At 42.9% G+C, this 23,929-nt stretch overlaps 1 protein-coding gene across 1 annotated transcript; it reads right to left on the minus strand.

The window, feature by feature from the left end:
• Window positions 1-1,725: 1,725 nt before the first annotated feature.
• On the minus strand, window positions 1,726-20,847 carry LOC310991960 (A disintegrin and metalloproteinase with thrombospondin motifs 12-like; the record flags this gene model as incomplete). Its single annotated transcript, XM_083979892.1, has 24 exons — window positions 1,726-1,841; window positions 2,016-2,169; window positions 2,283-2,429; window positions 2,802-2,978; window positions 3,169-3,321; window positions 3,893-5,005; window positions 5,118-5,328; window positions 6,270-6,396; window positions 6,501-6,642; window positions 6,960-7,207; window positions 8,131-8,251; window positions 8,439-8,572; window positions 9,465-9,634; window positions 9,774-9,919; window positions 10,081-10,173; window positions 10,270-10,414; window positions 11,254-11,397; window positions 12,767-12,916; window positions 13,538-13,662; window positions 14,470-14,553; window positions 14,642-14,850; window positions 14,988-15,165; window positions 20,166-20,530; window positions 20,727-20,847. 24 exons carry the CDS (start codon window positions 20,845-20,847, stop codon window positions 1,726-1,728), a joined length of 4,773 nt encoding a protein of 1,590 aa, XP_083836018.1.
• Window positions 20,848-23,929: the final 3,082 nt, after the last annotated feature.

Here is a 23,929-nt window from a genome sequence, read left to right on the forward strand (position 1 = left end):
CAACGACTGAGATGTTTTTCATGCATTTTCTGATTTTGAGATCTACAGCTTTTTTTTTTTCCATTGTGCAACTCTACAAATTAAGCAACACACAATGACATAACAGAATGAGAGATGTGGTTAGGTGATACAGCTGGATGGTGTTTGCTTCGTCATGATAACACACACACACGCGCGCACACACACAAACACACATTATGCTGGTTTTTAGGACATGATGCTCCACATTGACACAGTGTTGTGTTACTTCCTTCCATTACTGCTGACTAACTCTTGGTCTGTGGCTTGAATGACGGCAGCAGGCGGTGTGGAGCGGGGCAACGTTCGTCCGTGTCAAGTAATCAGGCACAGTGCAGCCTGGGAAATCTGGGCCAGCTGAACCTGATTCCTGAAACAGAGCCTGGTGCTGCTGACTCTGGTGTTACACATCCAGTAGCATTGGGCTAACTCAGGCGAGAATGACTTTGTTAACAAGAAAGGTCAAAGACAGATATGATGTGCTGCAATATGGAGTTTAAAAAATATTCAATGGAAGAATGGAAATTACCCAGACTACCTTGCATGCATCAGACACATCAGTGCAAAGAATAAAAGAAAATTTTATTTCATGTCTCAGCTACAAAGCAGTGTTGTCACAAACATCTTTTATCATAACATGTAACAATGGAGACATGACGCGACGTACCAGATACAGTGACAACAATAATGTCTGTACAATATCCTACAAACACAGTGGCCATCTTTACAGGGACCTGAGAGGGATGACCTGCAACACCTCTTTCTCGTTGGTCAAGCTAACACCAGAGGAGGAGCACCACAGGTTCAGCTGGGAAACTGAGCAGGTTCTACAGCTGATTTTTTTTATTATTATTATTATAAATCACTGACAACTGTAACAAAAAAAAATGACCAAAGCAAAAAGTACCCAGAATAATGTAAACACACAGTGTCAGCTCTGAGGACAAAACCACAATTCAAGAGGATAAAATACAGCATATTATATAGTAAGAGTAAAAAACACAGAGATTATCATTACTATTAACAATTTAATAAAGAGGTCACAAAAAAAATCTTTATTTACATTCTGTTTTCACCGGTTCAGTTTGAAAGAAAACTATAACTGGTACCTGCTGAGTTCTGAATCATTACCAGCACCTTGACTATAAAAGCACCTTTGGCCCAGAAAGATTTATATTTTAAAAGGTCATTACTGTGAATAAGAAAAGTGCATATTGTACCTTGTATTATTCATCTAATTTCCCGCAACTGTGTAACAGCAGCTCCTCTACCAGCCTGAGCTTTCGTAACTTTTAAAATGTTTCTTGATTTTTTGTTATTCTTAACGTTAAAACAATTTTTACTATGTTTTGCCTGAATTTTTCTAATGAACTCACCAAATTCCTTTGAATAAAGGAAACATATAAGCATTTATTCTCACCTCAACCTTACAGTATGTACTTTTGGCTTGTTCTCTTGCTCATTTTTTAAATGATTCCTGGCTAAATCTTTAATTGGAAAAAGTTACCTAAATAAGTAAAAAGTAAAAAAATATAATTATTACATAATCTTAGCCGACCCAGTTTTATTTGTGCTGATGAAGCTGTGCTAGTTGCCTTGTTGTGTCATTAGCACGTTGGTTCAGTCTGTGGCTTTACGCCACTGTTGCATGAACATCAGTGTTACTGTGGTTGGGATCCACCCGTTGTAATGTATGTGTTGCCATGGCTACCCCCCACATGTGATACAACACTGTCTTTGGACCGACCTGAGAGAGCAGCGACCCAAGAGCTTCAGCTTGTCGCAGAAGCGTGAGGTCATGGTGTTCTTCCTGCAAACTGGACCTGCACAGGAAGAAAAACATCAATTAGAGGCAAAAGGTCATAAAACATTGAAACAACGATAATGAGTGAGGTCAAGTTTTTCTAGAGTGATTTTAATCAAGAGGCTTGTCACAAAAATAGTGACTTTAATTTACAGACAGACAGACAGACTGATAGTGAGTGTTGGGTACACACCAGTGTTGGTCTTGCATTCCTGCATATTGCACTTCCTGAGTGTTTCTGGTTTGGAAATCTTCTCACAGAGGCTGTTTGGCATCACAGCCAAATCTCCGTCACTCACACAAATGACTTGACGCTGCTGCTGCCCCCCACCACAAGTCACGGAGCACTGCAAAGTCACGCACAAATTCGGATAATTTAGTCAGCTCCTAAAACAGTTTTATGTGTTCTTATTTGTTGCCAAATGCTGAAGGAAATCTTGATCACATATGACAGACTGACCTCCTCCCAGTCCTCCGTCTTCCACAGAGTACAGGGCTTTAGATCGCACATCTCTGTACCGTTGGGCCTCCGTGCCGTGCTGCAGCGATCAGGCTGGGGACAGTACACCAGCCGCTCCCTGACGCCTTCACCACAGCTCCCGGAGCACTGAGGAAAAACACAAAGGTTTTTAGGGCAGGATCTACTTTTTGGTGCAAATGGAACACAATTTAATTACCCTACATCTGCATCTGTGTAATATGGGACAGTATTCATAAATTTGTGGCGGTCATCTGTGAAATCTCGTAGGGTACATGTGAAGAAATCCATTTGAGGAATGTATATAAATAAAAAACAAAAGGTTAAAATATTAGAAAACTCTAATAGAGTAGTTATTTAAAAAACTTAAGTGAATAAAACCAAAGCTGTCTGCATGGATGAACAAACACTACAGAAAGAAAACAACCATGCATCTTAATGGAAACATGTTCTGTGCATAAAGTGTTTTATATAGAGATTCATTGTGTACAATGGTCCTACCGGTCCCCAGGGTGATACACTCCAGTTGATACAGGGCCTGTGGGGGCAGGTCAAGGTGCTGAGGGGTCTGCTGGACACGGCCTGACAGTGGAAAGGTCTGAGGGGACGTTTACTCTGAGAGTCGACACATTGGACATCACGGTACCTCCTTCCCACCACCGCACATTTCTCCGGACACTGTGGATATACGATCACAGTGAAAAGATTGCCTCAGAAACACACGTCTGTGTGAGGGGGCAAATCCATTTCATCATCTGGAAACGTAACAGCGGAACTATAATTAAGTATTAAGTGTAATTAACAAGTAATGTGTAAGTGTAATTATCAGATTCAGTGGCTGTTGCTTCGGAAATCTCACGTTACTCACCTTGCTCCAGCTGCCACTTTGCCAGGTGGCGCAGGGCTGCAGCTGACATGTGCGTGCAGGCTCAGGTCTCTTCATGCTGGCACAGTCCTCGTCGTTCTGAGAGCTGCACATGACCGTCCGCCACATCGCACCGATCGCACATGTGGTTGAACACTGAGGAGGCAAAAGGTATTTTTTGGTTAAACTTCAGACTGTGTTTATGAGTGTTAAATCTGACAAACACATCAACATACACCATCTTTTGCTGGAAATTGCTATATTGAAATGCCTTATTAGTACATATTCTATTATTTTGATCAATTGCAGGTCTTTTTTGAATTCATAAAAATCTGCTATGATACACTTATTTTATTTCAGCACCATCCATTTTGGTACTGCAATCCTACAAGCTAAAAAAGTATTTTATCTTATCACTATGTATATGCTAGACTATATGAATTGCTGTTTCTTCTGTATTTTCCGGTAACTCAATGGTTTTTGACAAACTCAAAATGCTTCACTGAGGAAAGTTCTCAGTCCCCACTAACAACTTTATTTCCATGCAAGCGAGAATGACTTAAAACTTCGACTTCACAGTGAGTTCCAAGTCTCTGCAGATCAAATTTCAAAGACTTCAGTGGTCAGCATTAATGTCAAGACTGTGGTTAAAGGGCTAAAACATGTACATTTACAGGCATGGTACTTTAGAGAGTATAGAGTCATAAAAAGATGTGTAACTAATTACCTCGCTCCAGTTTCCTACGACCCAGAATATATCGATGCTGACCGGCTCTCTGGCCATCAGGTTTTGGTCCCTGGAGGGGCCATTCATGGGACTTTCTGGCTGCTGGTTTGGACTCTTGGAGCGACCGCCTTTAGATCGCGGAGTGGGCTTTTTAGCACGAGTGGTTGAAGCATTTTTCTTGGGCGTTACGGCAGGTTTCTTTATTTTGATGATCTTTACTGTTGACCGGGGTGAGGCTACAGTGGTGAAGCGTTTTCTTGCAGTTGTGGTGGGAGCCTTTGTTGGAGCTGAGTGCCTCTTGTACGCGGGAGTGGTGAGGGCAGCCCTGTGTGTCCAGTGTCTGTATGGACTGGTGTTGGGGGTGGATAAGTGGCGAGTGGTCTTTACCCATGTTTCAGTGCTGGTGAGTGGGGTGGAGTAGGTAGGTGTGCTGGGTCTTCTGGTTGTGCGTGTGGTAGGTGGACTTGTTTGTAAAGTGGTTGATTTTAGGGGATTTCTGAGTGATGTAGCTGTGGTGAAAACATCCAAGTCGATAATCTCTTCCTCTTCTGTGTTCCCCTCCTCGACAACATAATCATATCCTGGAGTGTACATCCCCACATTTGGCGTGCTTCCCTCCTCCCCTTCCATGTTTTCTTTTTCCACATCAATTGCTTTCCTGTCCTTTTCTGCAGATTTGGGTTTAGGAGGGAAAACTTTCCCTCTCTTATCCCCTTTTTTCCTCACTGTAACGCTGAACTCATCATCATCATCATCAGTGTCTATGATTTTGGGGACTGTGGTTTCAGGGGTGGTGGTGGGGATGAAAGCAGTTGTAGTTTCTTTGGTGGTTGTTTTCTTCCACACAGTGGTAGTGGTTGTGGGTGCGGCTGTGGTCTTCATGGGAGCCCAGGTAGGTGAGACAGGATGCTTGGTGGGGTGGCTCCTTGGTGGTAAAATGCGGCGGTATTTAGGGGGAGGCCCGGGTCGTCTGCGTAGACTTGAGTTGGGGCAGCTCTGCAGGGCGCACAGAGATCTGGATCGAGGTTTGGTGGAGAGATCGCAGGTCTTTTTGGGTGCCAATGCACATGTGACTATGCGCGAGCGAACCCCTCCACCACATGTGATCGGGCACTGCCAGGGAAAAAAAAGAAAGAAGATGAGCACTCAGAAATAAAAGAAGCTATTGGTAGAGACGAATGCATCTGAGAACTAATCCGAAAAAAAATAAAAATAAATCACTGACCTCCTCCCAGTTCCCGACCGTCCAGTCCTGTCCACAGGGTACATCTCTGTTGCACGGCACCACTGGTTTGGGTTTAAGGAGATGCTTACACTCCATGGGGTGGAGCACCCTTTCCTCCCCTGAAACAGTGCGGACACAGAGCACGGTTCGCTTTCTCACGCCGTCTGATCCACAGGTGGCTGTGCACTGCTGCCAACCCCCGACCCACCACCTGAGGGAGAGGGGATGGAGAGGATGAACGGCGGAGAGGAAAGGGATCACTGATAGAAGGGATTTGAAAGCATTCGAAAAAACAAATGGGTAGCACATGGTAAGTGGATAAAGCTGCTTTTTTTTTTTATGACGATAAACAGGGCTGGGTATCATTTGAAAACGTTTGATAGAGCTGCCAGCACTGAGTATCCCAGTAAAATCTTTCATTTTCTGAGAAAAGACAAATTTCTGAAGCTTTGGCTGTTGACAGAATTTATATTCTCTTAATATTCACCACACTATGATAATAATGGATCGTTACAAGACAGAATTGTTTTCGAGGTAAATTCATGCAAAACTGTTGATGCGCATTCCCGTCGGGACCAGTTTTTTGGCAAGCAGTCTCTGCATTTACCTCAAAAACAACTCCATCTTGTATTGTTCCGTTGCCATCTCACAGCGTGGTGAATGTGCCGGTCATAACTTGTACACAAGAGCGTTTTGGAGTTGTTGGATTGTGTATTTGATTCGTTTGATGAGGGAAACCAAGAAATCCAATTAGACTCCATAGCGTAGCTCTGAGCAGCTCATGGCTCTGCTCTGCCGTTCTAAAAATAGCTTGCACCGATAATTAAAGGTAACGAACCTACTCCTAAGACTATAGGGATTGTGGCAATGGGCCAATTTGCCAAAAAGGTTGAACTATCCCTTTAAATCAAAAACTACACTGATCAAAGAATAAGTCTACAGTCTGACCAGGCCATTCATGTCAACCCTGACCCTAGCCCTACAGTAGCCAGTTAAATACCTGACAGCTTTAAGACTGATATTCTGATTTGATCAACATGCAGTAATCAGCAACACGTTTATAAAACTAAATACATGGTACAACGTGTTTTCAGATCATACTAAGACTTAAACTGATAGAAAAACAGTCAAAGGGCTTAAAAGAGTGAGGACCTTGCAGGACAATCCATAGTCTTGCATTTTCGGTATCTGTCATCTGGACGGCTTTGTTGGTCACACAGAGACTCGTCCACCACGCCCACATCCACCTCAAAGCACCGCACGGGCTGATGCTGCTCGCCTACAACAGACAGGGAGTCAGAAAGCAGACGACCCGGTCATAGCTGACCTCAAAGTTACAGATTTATAGAAAAAGAGCTTTTCTCCTCGAAAGGAAACACCAACCTATGCCACAGGTGGTGCTGCAGTCTGTCCACGCCCCGTGTCTCCAGCTGTAAATAGGTTCGGTGATCTCATTTCCTGTCTCTTTGGTCTTTCTAACGGTGTACTCGTACTTTAAACCCAGGTTCCTCTCCTGAAACAGCAACTAGATAACAACAGAAAATGTAATGCAGATGATCTTTTAAAGAGTATTTAAACTGTCAGTTTTAAATATTTGACAAACATTCATACATATGATAAAGACATACTGTAGTTCTCATACTACTCTACTTTTACTGAGAAATGTATACAGTCAGTGGAAAGGATGCAAAGTTTGATTTGTCTCCTTGGGGTCTGTCCCTCTTCTCTATTTGGTTAAAATAACTCACAAAGAAAATAATATTAACTGCAAAACACCTCACAGTACAGAAACATTTAAACGTAGTGTAAATGAACACCCTCCTCTCTTCCACGTTGACCTACCTGGAGCATGATCGGCTTTTCGGTGGGGCCAGGAGCCGTGATGTTCTCCATGTTTCCACTGCGTTCGTAGTAGAACGTCGTCCCGCCGGCCTCGTACTCCCCGTTCCACTGGATGATGAAGTTGCCATTGAGGAAATACTCCTCCTCCGATGTCTCACTTCTCAGAGCCAGGAAGTTACCTGCCTCTGCCACTTCCTTTATCAGGATGTCCCGCGCCCCCTCGGGTATCACACCCACGTCCACGTACCCTGGGAGAGTCGGGGAGGGGAGTCAGAGTCACAGCGAGGTAATGGATGGGCCACCATGGCTGCTGCCACACTCACATCCAGACTACCAGACAGCTTCTCTCTGATCTTTAATAGAGGGTGGGCTCAGTCTGTGGGGGTGGTTGGCATGTGTGTGTTTGTGTGTGCGTGTGTGTGTGTGTGTGAGTGTACGTGTGCATATTCGGCGTGGGGGGCACTGCCCTGTCTCTGTTTTTTATTGTGTGTGGATGGGGGAGGACGAAAGCAGCTATGAGTGGGTCTCTGGAGTTTAATGATGTTTGTGGGAAGGTGTGTGTGTTTCTGTGTTTGTGAAAAGGAGGAGGGGAGGGAGGGTTGGCCTCGGTCTAAACCTTTTGAAGTTGCACACATCTGGGCTGGTTATCTGGAAAAAAAGGATGCTGTGTGGAGCAAACATGCACAGACGGAGGGAGAAGGAGAGAAACTACGGGATAGTTTTATTGTTTTAGAGCCTCTTTCTCTATTAATCTGTCATCGTGGTATGTTGATTCAGCGGGTGAGTTATACTTCTCCAAGCAGAGTAAAGTCAGCCCAAGACATGTGTATCTTTAGACAAATGCAAACACGGCCCTGCAGACACACAGACACACAGCACCGGCCCAGGACAAACAGCTGCACGATGTGGACAAGTATGCTGCCATGACAACAAAGAAACAACAGAATGGCGTAATGCTAATGAACTGTCCTGAAATTACTTTCTTCTGTGGGCATACATTTGAATTATGTGTTTTTTCACACTCCTCTGATGCATCACATCAAAGCCTTTTCCCCCGTTAAAAGGTTGTCTGCTTTGTGTTTCACTACATTTTTTACAAAGTGTAATTTCTCATATCACGATAACTGAATTAAGTGTCCAGCTGCTCTGATGCTCTTTGTGTTGCACTCACCGAAGCCGTCTGCTTCGTCAAACGACTTGTAGACCGTCTGGCAGCTCATGCCGTCACCCAAACACACTCCGCAACGATCCTCCAATGCGTTGGAGTCAATGCCGTAGTCACAGCCGACTTCCTACAGGCAGAAAACACACACAGACATAAAAAAAATACAACCACAGACACATTACGGTGCAACTGTAAGATGGAGGTTTATGCAGAAAATCTCCCCTCCCTGTTACACTGCAGCCTGTCCCTATACCCTGCTCCTCTATATCCCCCTCCTCCAGCTTCTCTGTCAGTCTCTTACCCAGCCACACTACCTTGCACACTCCGTTGACACAGAGGTTTCTGGACTTGTTGTTCATGAAGCACGGCGTCCCATCCGTCACGCTGTCAAGCATCTTCTCTGAAAAGTACTCGTTGACTGGTCGACAGTGCAGCTCGCAGGGACTTACTAAAGAAGAGCATGAGCAAAGTTTTAGGATAGGATAGGAATTTATGTATTTATTTAAAACAGGGACAATGCACAAAAACATTAATCTCGTGAGAACAAGAGAAGATGTCTTGGGCCAGGTTGTAGCAACATTTGCTAATTTCCACCTGTAGTCCCTGGGCAGGTAAGAACAGATAACAATATTAAGATCGTTGAGATAAAAGTGATATGATCTGATATGATAATATTTAAAAAAAATAGACAAAATAAACTAGCAAAAACAGGGAACAAGAGTGCCAAATCATGAAATGCACAATAGAGTTTAGATGACCAGCACATACTCTCTCTACTCTCAAACACAAGCACATACAGACAACATCCTCACCCTCATCTAATAACCACAGTCATACACATATTAATAACCAGACACATATACATACAAACTCACATGCAACTCAACAATGTGTGCAAGCTTGCTTACTCAGTAACCAGCGCTTTGATAAGCATGAGAATGTATAGGGATTTGTACATAAGATAAATTCAGTTCTTTACTCAGGTCAAGCCAGATTGAATTGGGAACTAATGATGAGGTCCAATTTACAATCATTTTTTTGTTTTGCTTTCTTTTTTTTCACACAATAAAAGCATTATTTTGTAGCAGAATATATGAACACAGGATATGACAAAATAACACAACAAACAGAATTTCAGCAAGGGCAGCTGTAATGTTTATTTGCCCCTACTGTGACTGGTCAGTTGCATCAATGTTACCCTTCCCAGTGTAAATGCTGCCCTCTGTTGGGCGAGGCATACAATTGCTAAGGGGAAGTGCAAAGACGCTGATACTAGCGTCTGTGTGTTTGCCTGTGTGTGTACAGTGCTGAACTCTGTATTTGCGGCTTTGATCACTTACATGGGTTAGCCACAGGAATCCAGTGGTAGAACTCATTGTGGTAGGCCACAGTGTCAAACTCACTGCACAGCATCTCTCGAAAGGTCGGTTTCTCGTTCTGGCAGGGCTTTGTGTTACAAGTCCGATAGCGCTTCCTCTCTCCAGTGCAGTACTTGCCTCCAAATTCTGGTCTGTGGAAAACAGTGGGACAGTTTGAATGAAGCAGGTGGTCAATCATCAAGTCATCATTAGTAAAAGATTTGACATTGATTGAAAAGTAACACAGCAGTTTAATTAGAGTGGGACAAAGGAGTTGACGTGAGCTCTTACTTTGGGTTGTTGCATTCCCTCTCGGCTGACTGGACACCTGTACCACAGGTCCTGGAGCAGTAAGACCAGGTGCTCCACTGTCCCCAGCCTCCATTCACTGTCTCTGGCAGCTTACCCACAATGACACACTCTCCTGAGATGCACCACTAAAGGAGAAAATGCCAAAATGTTCACTCAAATAACATTTGTAATGTGACACATTTCATACTCGAGATTCTGCATCAGCATTGCACAGTCCTAACCATTTCTTTCCCCAGGCAAGTGAAACCCTAAACCCTAACAAGACAAAGCCATTGGCACCAATCACCTTCTCTGGTCCACAGCGAGTGCCATCTATGGGCGAGTCCAGTTTGGAGCGACAAGAGCCGTTCACTGAACACCAAAGAATCTGGCAAACGTTCTGAAAAAAAAGACATAAAATGGCAAAAAAATGTTATTTTGGGAAAGATTTCAAAGTTTCGGTCTTTCAGATGGAGCTCAGGTGAACAATACTCACATCAACCTCAGGGCAGAAGGTCGCATTAGGGCCGTACTGGAGCTGGCACTGGTGGTGTGTGGTGTAGCGGACACCGAGGCGAGCCAGTGGGGTGGTCAGGTCTCTCTTGGAGGGACGGTCGTCCAGACAGAAACCCCAGCCTCGACTACGGCAGACAAAAAAAAAACATACTTTGATTTTTTAAAAGAGACGACAAAGGCGAGCGACACAAGGTGGTGCAGTGGGTGAGAGAGATACAGTACATGATGTGGAAAAGAAAAGAGAAAATCAACGGAGTAGGATTTCATTAGGGAGGAGTTTGCATGTCCTTAGCTGTGGCTACCAGCACACTTTGAGCATGTGGCAAATTAAAAAAAAAAAAACATACAAATTTGATGTCGTGTCGAAACCTGCCAGTGGACATGCTCTCCCTTTGCTTTTAGTCTTCATTCGCAGTCTCTAAGCTGAGTGTTACATCAAACAGGATGATGGGAAAATACTAGAAAAACTTGAAAGATAGCCTACACATATTCTAATAGCAAAACATGCTGATTCACAGGTCGGAGTTCAACACACATGACATCCGACCTCTGACCCTGCAGAAGCTCCAGGTGAAATTGTTGTCAGAGAGGAATTCTTGAACTCATTATGGACAAACTTTTCTTGCTTTTCTGTCACTTGCTGGGTTTTCTGCCTTCAAATGAGCTGCTCCACACCTACTTAGCATGCTCTGCACTTCTGCTCTGTTTTAAAACTGTAGCTCACGGCGGTTTGTTTCAGACCAGTGTTTTTGTTAACTCTGCTTTATCCCAACACGCACCACACCCAGTGTGTTTTTTGGATCATTTTCAAAGCCTCCATTCAAATCTGCAGCAGCCTACCCACTTTGTCATTACTTTCATTCTCATAATCATTTCTCAACACTTGCAAATCACACAGTTTGTGTTGCCCCACGAAGAAAAACATCATCAGTGGTTTCAGAGAGATGTATGAACTCGGACATACTCGAGGAAGCGTGTGATGTATTCTTTGGAGCAGGACGACCAAGTGAGGGGCGAGCTGTCGTACATCAGCTGTCTGGACATGATGAACGGGTGCCTCCCTTCCAGTTCGCAGTCGTTCCCCTGGCCATCGTGATGAATTCCAAAGCTGCACTCAAATAACACGAGCAATTATTATATTATCATTACACAAAGGAAAGTTTTACAGGAACAGACAGCCCACTCTGGCTGTCATGGCACAGGCGGTGCAGGCTGTGCCTCCAAAGGCACTAACTCAATTTCCCATCCCTGTGATGCATGTAACTATTACATTTGTTTCCACATTTGAATTAGGTCATTTGAGGACTTCACTTGGTCACTCATTTATCACTTCATGTTAAGACAACGTGGAAAAGTACATGAATTTCTTGACCAAAGAGGATGTTGTGTAGAATTGTGCATGATTTACATAGACTTGAATTTGTCGTTGTTATATATACGTATATATTTAAAAAACGAAAAGCAGTTAAGCAAATATTCATGGCAAGTAAAAAACATTCAGACATGATAATAAACAAAACAATGAGATCTAGGGATTTCAGAATAACACAGTGCTCCACTGAGAGCTCATCATAAGTGCAATGACCATATACTGTATATGCAACTGCACCAACTCTTGTTTTATTAACAAGACTTGATGCATGTGAACTGAATATGATTGTGTCATGTAACAAATAGTCAGACTTCAGATAGACATCACAAAGCATTTTAGTTCTTCACTATTTGAAACTAGAATGAGGCACAATGAATTCTGGGTAAATTAGGAGTTGAGTTGTCCCTTTAAAAAAAAAAAGAAAGGCTGACAGGTTAACCACATCCAACAAAGTTTTTCTTTTGGAATAATTCAACAGTTACTTGGGACAAACCACAGATTATTATGAGACACATTTTTCTTTTCTGTTGTCAGAAGCTAAAGCTCAGTGCAGGTGTCACTGATTATCATGCTGCTGTGGTAACTTTGGTCTCAGAGCCGAGTTAGCCTGGGGTTAAGGCGTCTCATGTTTTTGGCCTAAAATGAGTCAGTCCTTTGTGCTGCTAATCTACGAACAAAACTGGCTTAACACTACAGACCAGTCTTTAATATTTTTATGAAACCAATTGAACTGGTCACTAAAGCTACAGCTCAGCAAAGGTCTGCAGAAGAAAAATAGCATCAAGGAAAATGTGTTTTTTTTATGTCACAGTAATCCAAAACTAAAAACAAATCTGTTACCAAGTTATCTACACCAACTTTACACCAATCCTCTCAGGTATCAAAGTTTTTTTTTTATATCTGGTCACTAGATCCTTGAAATGTTTTGCCTGAAGCCAAACCACTAATGATCTGATGGGCTAATGCCAGGAGATTTAATGACACAACTTTATATTCCTCTGTAGTGACCAATCATGGGAACAAGACGTGTTTCTTTGTCACATATAGCCCATTGTTATGATATTCCATTATGTAGGCGTCACAGGTGTCACACACACACACGAACCTGTGGCCCATTTCATGAGCGACGGTGAAGGCGACAGGTAGCCCTGAATCCTCATTGATGTTGCAGCTGCGATGTGGCTGACACATCCCTGACAGATGAGACAGACCCAGGGTCTCACAGGGCTGGTTCATTCCAGCACAGATGTCTTTCCTGAGGGGAGAGGGGGGGGTGGGAGCATCAAGGCGTATCACTCGACCATTTCATTATCCGATGACATTGCTGACCCACACAAACATACATATACAGTGGTGGCCAAAAGTATTAGAACAGCTGACAGATCTGAAAATACTTGACCTTTTTTTGCCTCCAAATCATGATGTCATTTCATAATGTTCATGGAGTATACAGATGGTTGCTCTAAGCACAATCAGATGAAGTGAGTCCGACTGTTTTTATCCATCAATTACAGCAGCACATCTCTCTGGCATAGTGTCAATATACAGTATTTCCTGAGAACTTCAACACTAATGTTATCCCATGCCTTCTGCTACTCAAGCCAAAGGTTTTCCATGGTGTTGAGGAGGTCCATACTTTTAAAACAGTTTGGCCTCTTCTGTAAAGGAACATGATTGTATAGCATTGACAGTGAAAAAGGCCTAGCTTATTTTTGGAAGGGAAAATTCCCAAAATCTTCTTATAATGGCTCTATTCTTTGGTTTATAGAGCATAATGATGATTAATGGCCAATTCAACAAAAACAACTGAAACCTTAAGTACGGAAAGTGTTTGTTCTAATATTTTTGGCCAGCACTGTATGTGCATGTGACCTACCTGGTGACCAGTACAGCCAGGTCATGGTGAGCTGGGTGTGTGTCGCTCTGAGGGTTGAGGTTTTTCTGCCAACCACAGAAACTAGCCAACGTGGTGTCTGCATGGTGATCAATCTCCAGCCCTTTCTACAACAAACAACAAAATCAGAAATGTCATACTGCACATCACACACTTGTTACATGCTGTTTTTTTATCATAAGTATTGTTTTTGACACAGAAGAAAAACGCTCCCTTTCTTGTTTCTCACGGGCCATTTTTAACCCAGTGTCAGTTACGGAGCAGCAGAGCATTCGTCATCTTCAGTTTGAGCACATTTCCAGCAGGGCCCGCTATGCGTGATTTACAACGCGAGCGTCTCACTTTCATTCACTTTCCTCTGGTGAACAGGTGTTAACTACACACCTGCTACAGGACGGGCCTTTCTCAAAGCAGGAGAAACACAGGTGGAACACATTTAGCTAATGATGGGCTCAGGTCAGTCGGTTCAAGTGTCCCAGTGAGCCACCATTCATCCACAGACAGTACCAGGCCTACGAAACAAGCTCACCTGATCGGAATGCAGCCATTTTTTAATGTTATCCATAAAATCTTTTTTTTTTTTCTTTTCTATGATGACATGCCAAGAGGTGTGCTGTGACAAAAACTATTCCTTATGTTGCAAGCCAAGAACATTCCTATAAGGAAAAAGAGATCGGACAGTCTGCTGGGTTCGTGGGTGATGGATCTGTTGGGTTTCATGGTTGCCATTTAAAACCTACAGATCTTAAAGAGGCTGACTTCTCATTTGATTCTCAGCGCAAGAAGCTACGATGATAGCCAATTATAGTAGAGTCTCATTGTTTGCTCTATATCATTGTTCACTTATTAGAAACCTTTTATAAACCAACAATTATAAAAGCATAATAAAACTACTTCTTCCTGCTAAGTGTTACCTCTTCTCCCTGCAGCAAGATAAGGCGCACCAAGATGACATGGATGGCGTTCCCAATACTGGCATCATGAAAGATTCCTGCCACCTGGAAACATAAAGATTATTCAAGACTACGGTAAGAAATTTGGCCGGGGATGGATGATAAAATCAAACGTGAATTTCTAACCCCTCACCATGTTCATGATGGTGAAGATGTAGGACTCCACGTTATCACTGCCGTGATATTCGATGAGTTTGGAGTCAGCGACCACCATGGTCTCCACCCACCGCTCTCTGCTGACTGAGCGTTGCGAACGGGACTGAGCCCGGTCCTCCCCCATCTGCTGCTCCCTCTCCCATTCCTCCCTTTCCCTCTCCGCCCGGACAGAGTCGCTTGGATCATCTAAAGCATGGAAGACATCACTTGGCGTACACATTCATCTTATCCTTACGTGACACAGAGGAAAATGCTCACTTGTGTACAATTACACGAACATCTGCAGCACTGAGCAAAATGCATACAATAATTCATATACACACCTTGAACTCCACAGGCACTGGGCGTCTCCTTGGACTCAAGGCTGCGTTTCTTTCTGCGACTTTCTGTTGTAGCTCTTGGATAGACCACATGGGGCTCTGGAGTCCCCGAAGGACCGTCAGCAGACTTCTGGACAGGCTCAATAAAATATTGTCCCTCCGGCAAAGAGAAGAAGCCTCTCTGAGGAAATAAAAATTACACAGTTGAATATACATTGAGTAGGAATGATTCATATTGAACAAAAGAGGTTTAACTTTTCATCAGTTACTTCCTGTGCTCTGAAAAGACTTAGATAAGCACATCTGAAAAACAAAGAAGAAAATCTACATTGTCTCAGTTATTAGGGACATGACATTCATCTCAGTCACAGTTCCACCTTGTAATTAAGATTAAAAAGATTATTTCTTATCCCCAAATCTTTCCTAACACAGCTTTAAGTCTCTTATATCGCACATTCTCAGACTGTGACTAAAGCAGCGAAGTTACAGCCTCCCAACTAGCATGCTGCTTTTCTGTTATAACATTTATGAGGAACAACACAATCACTAAAAGTTGTAGTGTTTCCATAATTCCCACATATAAAAGGTAGGAGAGTAGATGTTCTCTTCTTGTAAAGATTGCTGAAAAGGTCATTCCTCAGTAATTTCCATCGCGGTGGAATCTATCATTAGTCAACAGATCTGAATATGAACTTTTCTCCTTCCCTGAGGCACATTCTCTGTCTGCTGCTGCGGCAACAACACAACGACTTTTTTCCCTAAGTATGCCATGCATGTTCTTACTGGTGCAGGCTATTCACTTGCTGATTGAGGTCTGCTGGCGAACACACACACACACACATAGACAAGTACTTAGATACACACCCACCCACACACACACACAATACAAATACTCCTACAGGAAAAGCTACATGCACACAGACAAGCAAAAGACGGTCCTGTCAAATCTCTGACTGCCTCTTGTAAACACACACATTATGAGTGTACCACCTCCAGCTCAGTGTTTGCAAGTTGTCTTCATTAAGGTAACTATGTGTGTGTGTGTGTGTTCAAACAAGCCCAGACTGTTCAGGGATGAACCCCTCCCTCTCTTGCTAAACCAACTCGCACAGGAGAGAATGACAGAGGGATATATAATCCTTTAAGAGCCAACCAGATGGACAGAGGAGGAAAGTCTGCATATGAACAACTGAGTACAGAAACCAAATTCATTTATTTTTCTTCCACAATAATTTTAGATGTTGAAATGTTCGTGCATATGCAGGAAAAAAAAAGTAATATGCACATGTACTGAGTCAAACTACATCAACACAAAGACTTCTTAGAATATGATTCTTGGATTTCTTCAGCGTTCGAGGAGCCAAAGGCAGATGTGAAAAATTAGGCCACGCAGTGCTTACAGTTTGGCCAGTTGTAGTTCCAAGGGTCTACCCTGCTGTTTATACCGCAGTTACGCACCGCCCGGCTTTCTGGGTCATCCTGACAAGTTTTACATGTGTTTCTTTTGAGAAAAAAAAAAAACTTCAGCGACCCCATTCATTCAACAGTCTACAAAGCTCTGATTGGGTATCCTGTTTCCCCCATTCAGGGAGTTCAGAAAGTGCAAATCTGAGGCAACACCTCCTTTGGAAAGACTACATTACTCCACCTGCTGCAAAGAATAGTGTAAAATGAGATACTAGAACTGGTGGAAAAGAAACTTTGAGAGATACTAAACTAAACTCTGGCGTTTGTGCAAAACCACAATAAGAACAGCATTAAGATTTCAAAATCTTAAAGCTCACTGCATATGTTTTCAGTTTGGTTATTTTTGTCTATGAAATGTTGAGAAAGGGTTTTCCAACACTGTCTCGGAGTGTGGCCCTCAGCCAGAGGTCTCAGAGCTGCAGCAGACTCATCCACAAAACATGCAGGCTGATATGTGTTCTCTCAGCTGAGAAAGTTTCCCACAGGTCCTGCTCAAAAAACACTCCAATGTTACTTTGTATCTCATCCGCACATACTCATATTCCACAGGATTAATACGTTATCAGACAAGGTTTGTTTTTGCATTTACATCATCTCCCTGCAAAACAAAAACGCACTGTTTGACAAGATTATGATCATGTTCGCTGTCGTCGTACCTCTCATTTGTATGTTTTCCTGAAAGTTAAACCAAACGAAGTGAGCAGAGAAAAGCAGCCGGTGGAGCTCAGATCGACCAGGAAGGAATGCTACAGTGAGGCCCATCCAAACATGTAGACCATTGCTCTGCATGATCTGTATGATCTGCATACCAAATGCAGTCCTACTGTGCAGCGCAGCCTGCAGAGGCTTTGCTTGTACAGTGTGGTTATGGTGTTACTGGTGATCCTTAAACTACTGTGTGCAGGTCCTGTGTGATGTCTGTGCTCAACAATACAAAGGCGACTTGAAAGAATACCGACTTGGACTTGTGTTTCCCATGTGAATAAAAATAGGGGATTATTCTGACACAGTTTTTGCTCTGCCAGCTGAAAACAGCCTCACACTGAAGTTCACGTTGCACTTTCGCCACCTCCTGCCCCTCTCCTCCTCCTCTCCATTAATCCCCTTCCTCTGACCTAGAGGAAGCGTGTTTGGGTGTGAGGTGCCAGAGCCAGGGGAGGTTACCATAACACAGGTCTGTGTTCTAAATACATCGGCCATGTGGAACTGCTTTACCTTTGTTTCCTGCTTCTGTGGGTTTTTGTAGTGCTGGCCAACTGGGTCTGGAATAAAGTCTCTGCTGTTACACTGCCTGTGGCCTCAGTAGTGATTAGTGGGACAGAAGGAGAGGTGGGGGCGGATGGTGCTCATTACTGCAATATGATTAATCACAACAATTTTCTATCCAACAAACTTGCTTTTATTTCAAGTCAACTCTTTTTTTTTTTACTTTATAATTACAGGTTTCACTACACTACTCCGTTTGTTGTGTTTTTTTTTTTCTTCACAAGATAATCCTCCCTGCAAGCTCATTTCTGCCACAGGTCAAAGACATTATCATTTTTCATCTGCATAGTGAGAAGAAACGTGCATTTAAGTGAGGAAAATACCAATATAATAGGTTTGCACTTGCATGTTCTTGCTTTTTGTTGTGCCTCGGGGATTACAGAAGACTCCGCTGAGAAAGCTCCGGCTTTGTCTGAACTGAATGGTTTTCTCACAGGAAGAAAATGAGACAGTGACTGCAACCTCCACACAGTTGCTCCGGTCCGCACAGTAAAGTAAATGTAGCATAGCTCACTGCAGTGCAGCTCCATTTGTTTAAGCAAATGTGACTGGATTCTAACAGGGCAGGATGTAGATGTGTTCATGAAGCAGCACTAGCACTAGTCTGAGGCTTTTACAATGTTTAAATGACATGATTCTGCTCCAGTGCCTGTTTTGTGCCAAGTAGAGCTGCAACAATGAGATCATTTATCAATTAGTCTATTGACAAAAAATTAATTGGAACTGGTTTAAGTCATTTACTAAGCGAAAACATCAAACTTCCTTTGGTTTCAGCTTCTCAAAATAGAATCCACTGCTTTTCAATCCCTTACAGTGTGTTAGAATGAAAATCTTTTGGGTTTGGATTATTGTTTGCTTCCTGTTTACTTAGCCTTTAGTAGCTCATGCTTTATTCTACACAAACTAATGTTTTCCTCTTTTTTTGCAGTGCATCTCAGCCTGTTCCCCAAGGGTGAATGACCTCCACAGCAGCTGGCAGGGCTTCCCTCCCCAACATCTGTCTGGCGGAGGCTTGCTGTTTAGTGGTTTCTCTGTGGCTTTAGCTGCTATAAACCTCTGAACAGAAAATCAGGGTAATAAATCACAGTGGTTTTCCCTAGAAGGTTGGAGAGAAGGGACAACCTGGGGCATTCAGGATTGCCGAAAAGAAAAGAAAAAAAGACCCCTCTTAATGTGGCAGGTTGTAGATAAGTGGACTTTTGAATGACACAACACAGTTTTCCATTGAGGATCACTTCAGAGCATGTAAAGTGGGTCAGATATAAATGGTGGTAGTGGAGTGGGGGGGGGGGGGGGGGGGGTGCTGCTGTCATTATAGTCTTGTTGGTCTGAGTCAGATGCAACAAATGAACTGCATTTACAAGATTTGGCAGGAAGAGGCAGTGCAACCCACACAAGTATAAGAGGGGCAGGAGGCAAGACGCTGCAGGAGAGGCATTCCTGCTGTGACACAATCAAACATGAACACCGAAAAATTCTTCAGGACTAAAGCTGACACATCCCATCACTTCAGAAGCTCCATGTTCCCCCTTTTCCACATCCTTTTCCCATTTGGTTGTTTCAAAATAGTGTTTTTTTCTTCCTCTTTTCAAAACTGCTGAAGAATAAAGGTCTGAAAAGGTCAGACACTCAGCAGTGACTGCTCCAGAAATCTGTCCATAATGATTGTTCATATGGAGGATATGCCTTTTCGTAATTAAAATTCTTCATCTGTTGAGCACCTCGTTTATCTTTCTGCTGTCCAGCTGTTGTCTTTTCTTCTGTAGTTTAATTACTATTCAATTCAAAACATTAAAGCTGAGCATTAAAAAAAAAAAGAAATTCTCTGAACATAACTTATGGCCATACTTCCTGTCTCTCCATCTGTCAAACCTTTTTCTTCCAGTCTATAAAAATGTGCCAAAATCAATTACTGAAGCTCTGTCTTAGCACAGAACAAAGCAAAAAACACTGCACGTCCAAGAGCGAGGACGGGTGGTAGTGGGGAGGTTACAAAGAATTTCTGCAGAACAGACAGCGACAAGAATGAATGAGTGAATGGTGAAAGTAAAGAGGGAAACATCTGAAAGACAAAGAGGACAAAAAGGGTCTCATGGTTGGTCCAAAAAGCAGCAGCCGTCAGAGGGTCTGCTGCACAGTCGTTCTGCAAATAGTGTCAGGAAGTCTTTGAAGGGCAAACTAACAGACAGGGCACTGTCAGATATAAGAGTTTGCCTAACAGCCCAAGACTGCCTGAACCACATACCAGCTCCCCCATAGTGATGCCCCCTCGCTCTTACGTGAATAAAAAAGAAACTATATTTCTTTAAGAGATATGATCTTCAGTGTAAATTGAGGGAGGATGGTTTGCCTAAAAGCTTCATGTGGATTAACTGGCTACATCTGCTGAATGAGACAAAGGTTTTTTGGCCTATTACTGTATGTATGTAAGACAGTGTGATTCCTTACCAGTCCTTTACAGGTGCTGATGGCAGCAGTTCCTCTCACGTCTGAACCCTCCACAGTGCCAAGGAGGTGGCAGGAATTTCCACCGGAGAGGCGATGCTCAGACCTGTTGGCGCTTCCGTTCCTCCTCTCCAGGATGTAGTCATTTGAAACTAGTTGATTGTTCTTAGTCAAATTAAACGTTAAAGCTCGACCCTTGTAGTTGACTGTATAGTAAACCTGTCCCTCTGAGGCAAGGGGTCGCAGGTCACGCCTGACTCTCCCACCCGTGAAGTGGTGAGACAGAGAGTGGGAGATGAACTCTCCATCAGCGTTGGTCTTCTCTGGGTGGACAATGGACAGATCTGACTCTGACTGAAAGAACTGACCTGCAGGAGAGCATTGGACACATGCAATACAATAGAATGAGGTCCATACAGTTGTGATCCATTGAGTCCAGTCCACACACTGACATTGACATGCAACCATACTATAACCAACCATACAAACTTTACCAGTCATGCATTAAATTCAGACCTGCACAGAAATGCATGCAAACCAATATTAGAGCTGCACCACACGTACCTTGCTCTGCAAAGAGGGAGAGGAGTCTGCCAGAGTCGGAGAGCTCTTCGTGGCCGGCTGCCAAGACGAAAACAAAGTGCAGAAGCAGAAAAAGGACCGGGCACTCCTGCGAACATCGCATATTTCATGTAGCCAAACTCAAAGCTCTGGAAAAGTGTCCTGGGCGCTGGAGTGCCAGTGGCGACCACTTCGATGCTGCGCTGCACTGTGTCATGACATTGAACAAGCTCGGAAATCTGCCCTCACGAAGGGAAACAACACGCACCGAGGAGGACTGGGAGCCAGAGCATAGTTTAAAGAGGGAGAAAGCCCCGGCTCCGCGGAGGAAGGAGGGGAGGAGTGTTCTTCTATGGGCCAGTGGCTACTTTTCCTTGTAGGAGTGAGGGGGAGCAGAGCAGAGAGTCGGAAGACGCTTCATTGATTTGAACAAGCAGCTCCTTCTCGTTTGTGTCTGGACTTGTTGTCATTTAATGCCGTACCAATTTACTGACTCTTCAAAGGGAAGAAAAAAACATAGGCAAATTACTTGCACCATTTACTATGTAGTGAAAGATAATAAAAACATCATTCACACACAGGCCACCTAACACATAGCTGGAGGTTATTAGCATATTCTGAAAATACATAGCAGTGCATGCAGTTATGTAACTGTAGCCTACATATGCTGGCTCATACATAGTGCTCTATGGTCTAAGAGATATATAATATCTACCCTTTTTTTTTTAACAATGTGCATTGGTTATTCATTATTGGTACCTTACTGTAGGCCTCTATGTGTCAAAACAGCTCCAAGAGTCAAACCTTATGCAAACACGTGCATTCTTTAGTTTTAGGCCATTTGAGATGAATGGAGAAATATTTGCTCATTCCATATATTGCTGCTGCTGAAGCCCTTTTGAACGCTGATTTCTGTACAGGCATGTTCAGAGAGAGGTGATATCAGGTTGTAATCAAACAGGGATTGGATTACAGTGTGGAGGATTTGTGAATGGATGCCAGGGATACTAGTAGGAGTTTTATTTCCAGTCACTATTTGGAGGGGAAAATCCACAAGAGATGTTGTCTGTGAAATAGATCTCTCATTATTATTACCATATTCATTATTTCCAGAGAACCTTTAAATTCCTTGTTTTTGTGGCATAGCTACCATAGGTCAGAATAACAATGATTCTCTGTGGTGTATTCTCTGAAGGTTGTAACTTCTCATACTGAATGTAGCTTTTGTTCAGTTGTCCAATGTTTATGTGGAGGAGATGACTAAATGGATACTGAGACATGATGGTCTGTGATGACACATTCCCCCCTGGGTTGTCTCAGTCCATGGGAGACACAGAGGATCTATGCTATCAATTAAAATCTATTCTATGCATGAGTACAAACATGTTTAAATAGATATGTGGTTATGGACCCACCACAGATTTATCTTTTGCAGTGTTTTTCAAAGACTGCTGGGTTGTACAGTAATGCGCATTTGATGTTCTCAGTCTCTCAGGAATCTGTTTTGGAAATCTTTTTTGGAAAATTTAGGAGGTCGCTAAAAATAATCCAGTAAACCCACTTATAGCCCACAGGTCCATACAGATTATGACACATGAGATTTGAGTCGGTCCCTGACCTCTCCCTCTGCTACAAATGAAAGCAACAGTAACCGCACTAATGGGCCATACTGGGGTGTTCCCACTAAAAGGACCCAATAAAGAGTTAGCAGTATGCTCTTTGTGTTCGAGCTACTGAAGATGGGAAAAAAAATGTAACCAACACACCCTGACGGTACAGACAAATAGTGTGTTGTTGGCAAGTGTTTTATGACACATCTGGAATGTAAAAATTGCAAGATATGGCAATGTGATTTTCTTTTTACGACGGAAGATGTATCACTCACAATCTTACCACATATTTTAGGATGAGTGAATATGAATTGCATCATCATATGTCAATGTGCTCCTGGACATTATTGTGGCAGGTGCCCAGTTTATCTTTTAAAAATGCACGCATTTGCCAAGGAACCACATTATGATCCAGAGAGCTGTCTGGATTAGGTTCAATCCCAGGATGAATCACCCTCTTATCATTCCCAGAGACATTACCCAAACTAACCCCCTGAAGTACCCCGTTACAGTAATGTGCAACAGACTGTGAAATGTCTCAACCTGGAAAATAATCAGGACCTTTTGTTAGTCTTAGGTGTGAGAGAGAGGATTTTACACAGAGAGATTGCATAAAGGCCTCCTTGTGTTGTGGTGAGCAACAGGTCTGAGAGGTTTGGGGATTTTTTTATTGTGGTAGTATTAGTGTTTCCCAAAATACATCAGTCGCAGGTCAGGATTTTAGCAACTGGGTCAATGATCATTGCTTTCAAAGGGCAATAGGAATGAAAGTTAATCGATGACCAATTAAATAAAGTTGAAGCACCATTGTGACACAATATTGACCAAACATGAGGGTTTTTTGTTGTTGTTTTTAATTTCAGTCGCTGCAGAGATTATTAACTTTTCATCAGAAAAAAAATCAAATCACTTGGTTTGATTTTTCAGGAGCTTTCACTCATATCCTGTTGTCTTTATCATTGATAGTGGTGCAAAAAATACTCCACTGATAATGAAATTGTGACCGATTCTTGCGGAAACCTACGAAGAATTATCCTCAGTGTTCACTCAAAGCAAATGGGAAACTGAGTGGATCTTGTTATAAAACTTTTACCATTCTGTCCTCTACAAGGAGGCACAAATATAGGCCTTTACATCAGTGACTTTGTGTAATCAAATTCTGCACAGAAATTTGGACAGTGCCACAGAGGTCATTGCTAGGATGGGGTCATTCCTATGTTCCCACAGCCCTATGTTCCCACAGCCTTATGTTCCCACATTTCTAACTTTTGTTGTCACTGAAAATTAGGCCCTATGTTCCCACAGCCTTATGTTCCCACATTTCTAACTTTTGTTGTCACTGAAAATTAGGCCCTATGTTCCCACAGCCCTTTGGTCCCACCATTGGTTGGATTTAGGCAATGAAGAAAATAGTTGGTTAAGTTTAGTAAAAAGACCCGGTAGAAGCTAGACAGGCCAGATAGATAGAGTCCAGATAGGTAGAGAGAGTCCAGTGGGAACATAGGGCCTAATTTTGAGAAAAATCTTAGAACTGTGGGAACATAGGGCTGTGGGAGCATAAGGCTGTGGGAACATAGGCATGGACTCGCTAGGATA

The sequence above is a fragment of the Trachurus trachurus genome, assembly GCF_905171665.1.
Source record: "Trachurus trachurus genome assembly, chromosome: 9".
NCBI classification, from domain to species: domain Eukaryota; kingdom Metazoa; phylum Chordata; class Actinopteri; order Carangiformes; family Carangidae; genus Trachurus; species Trachurus trachurus.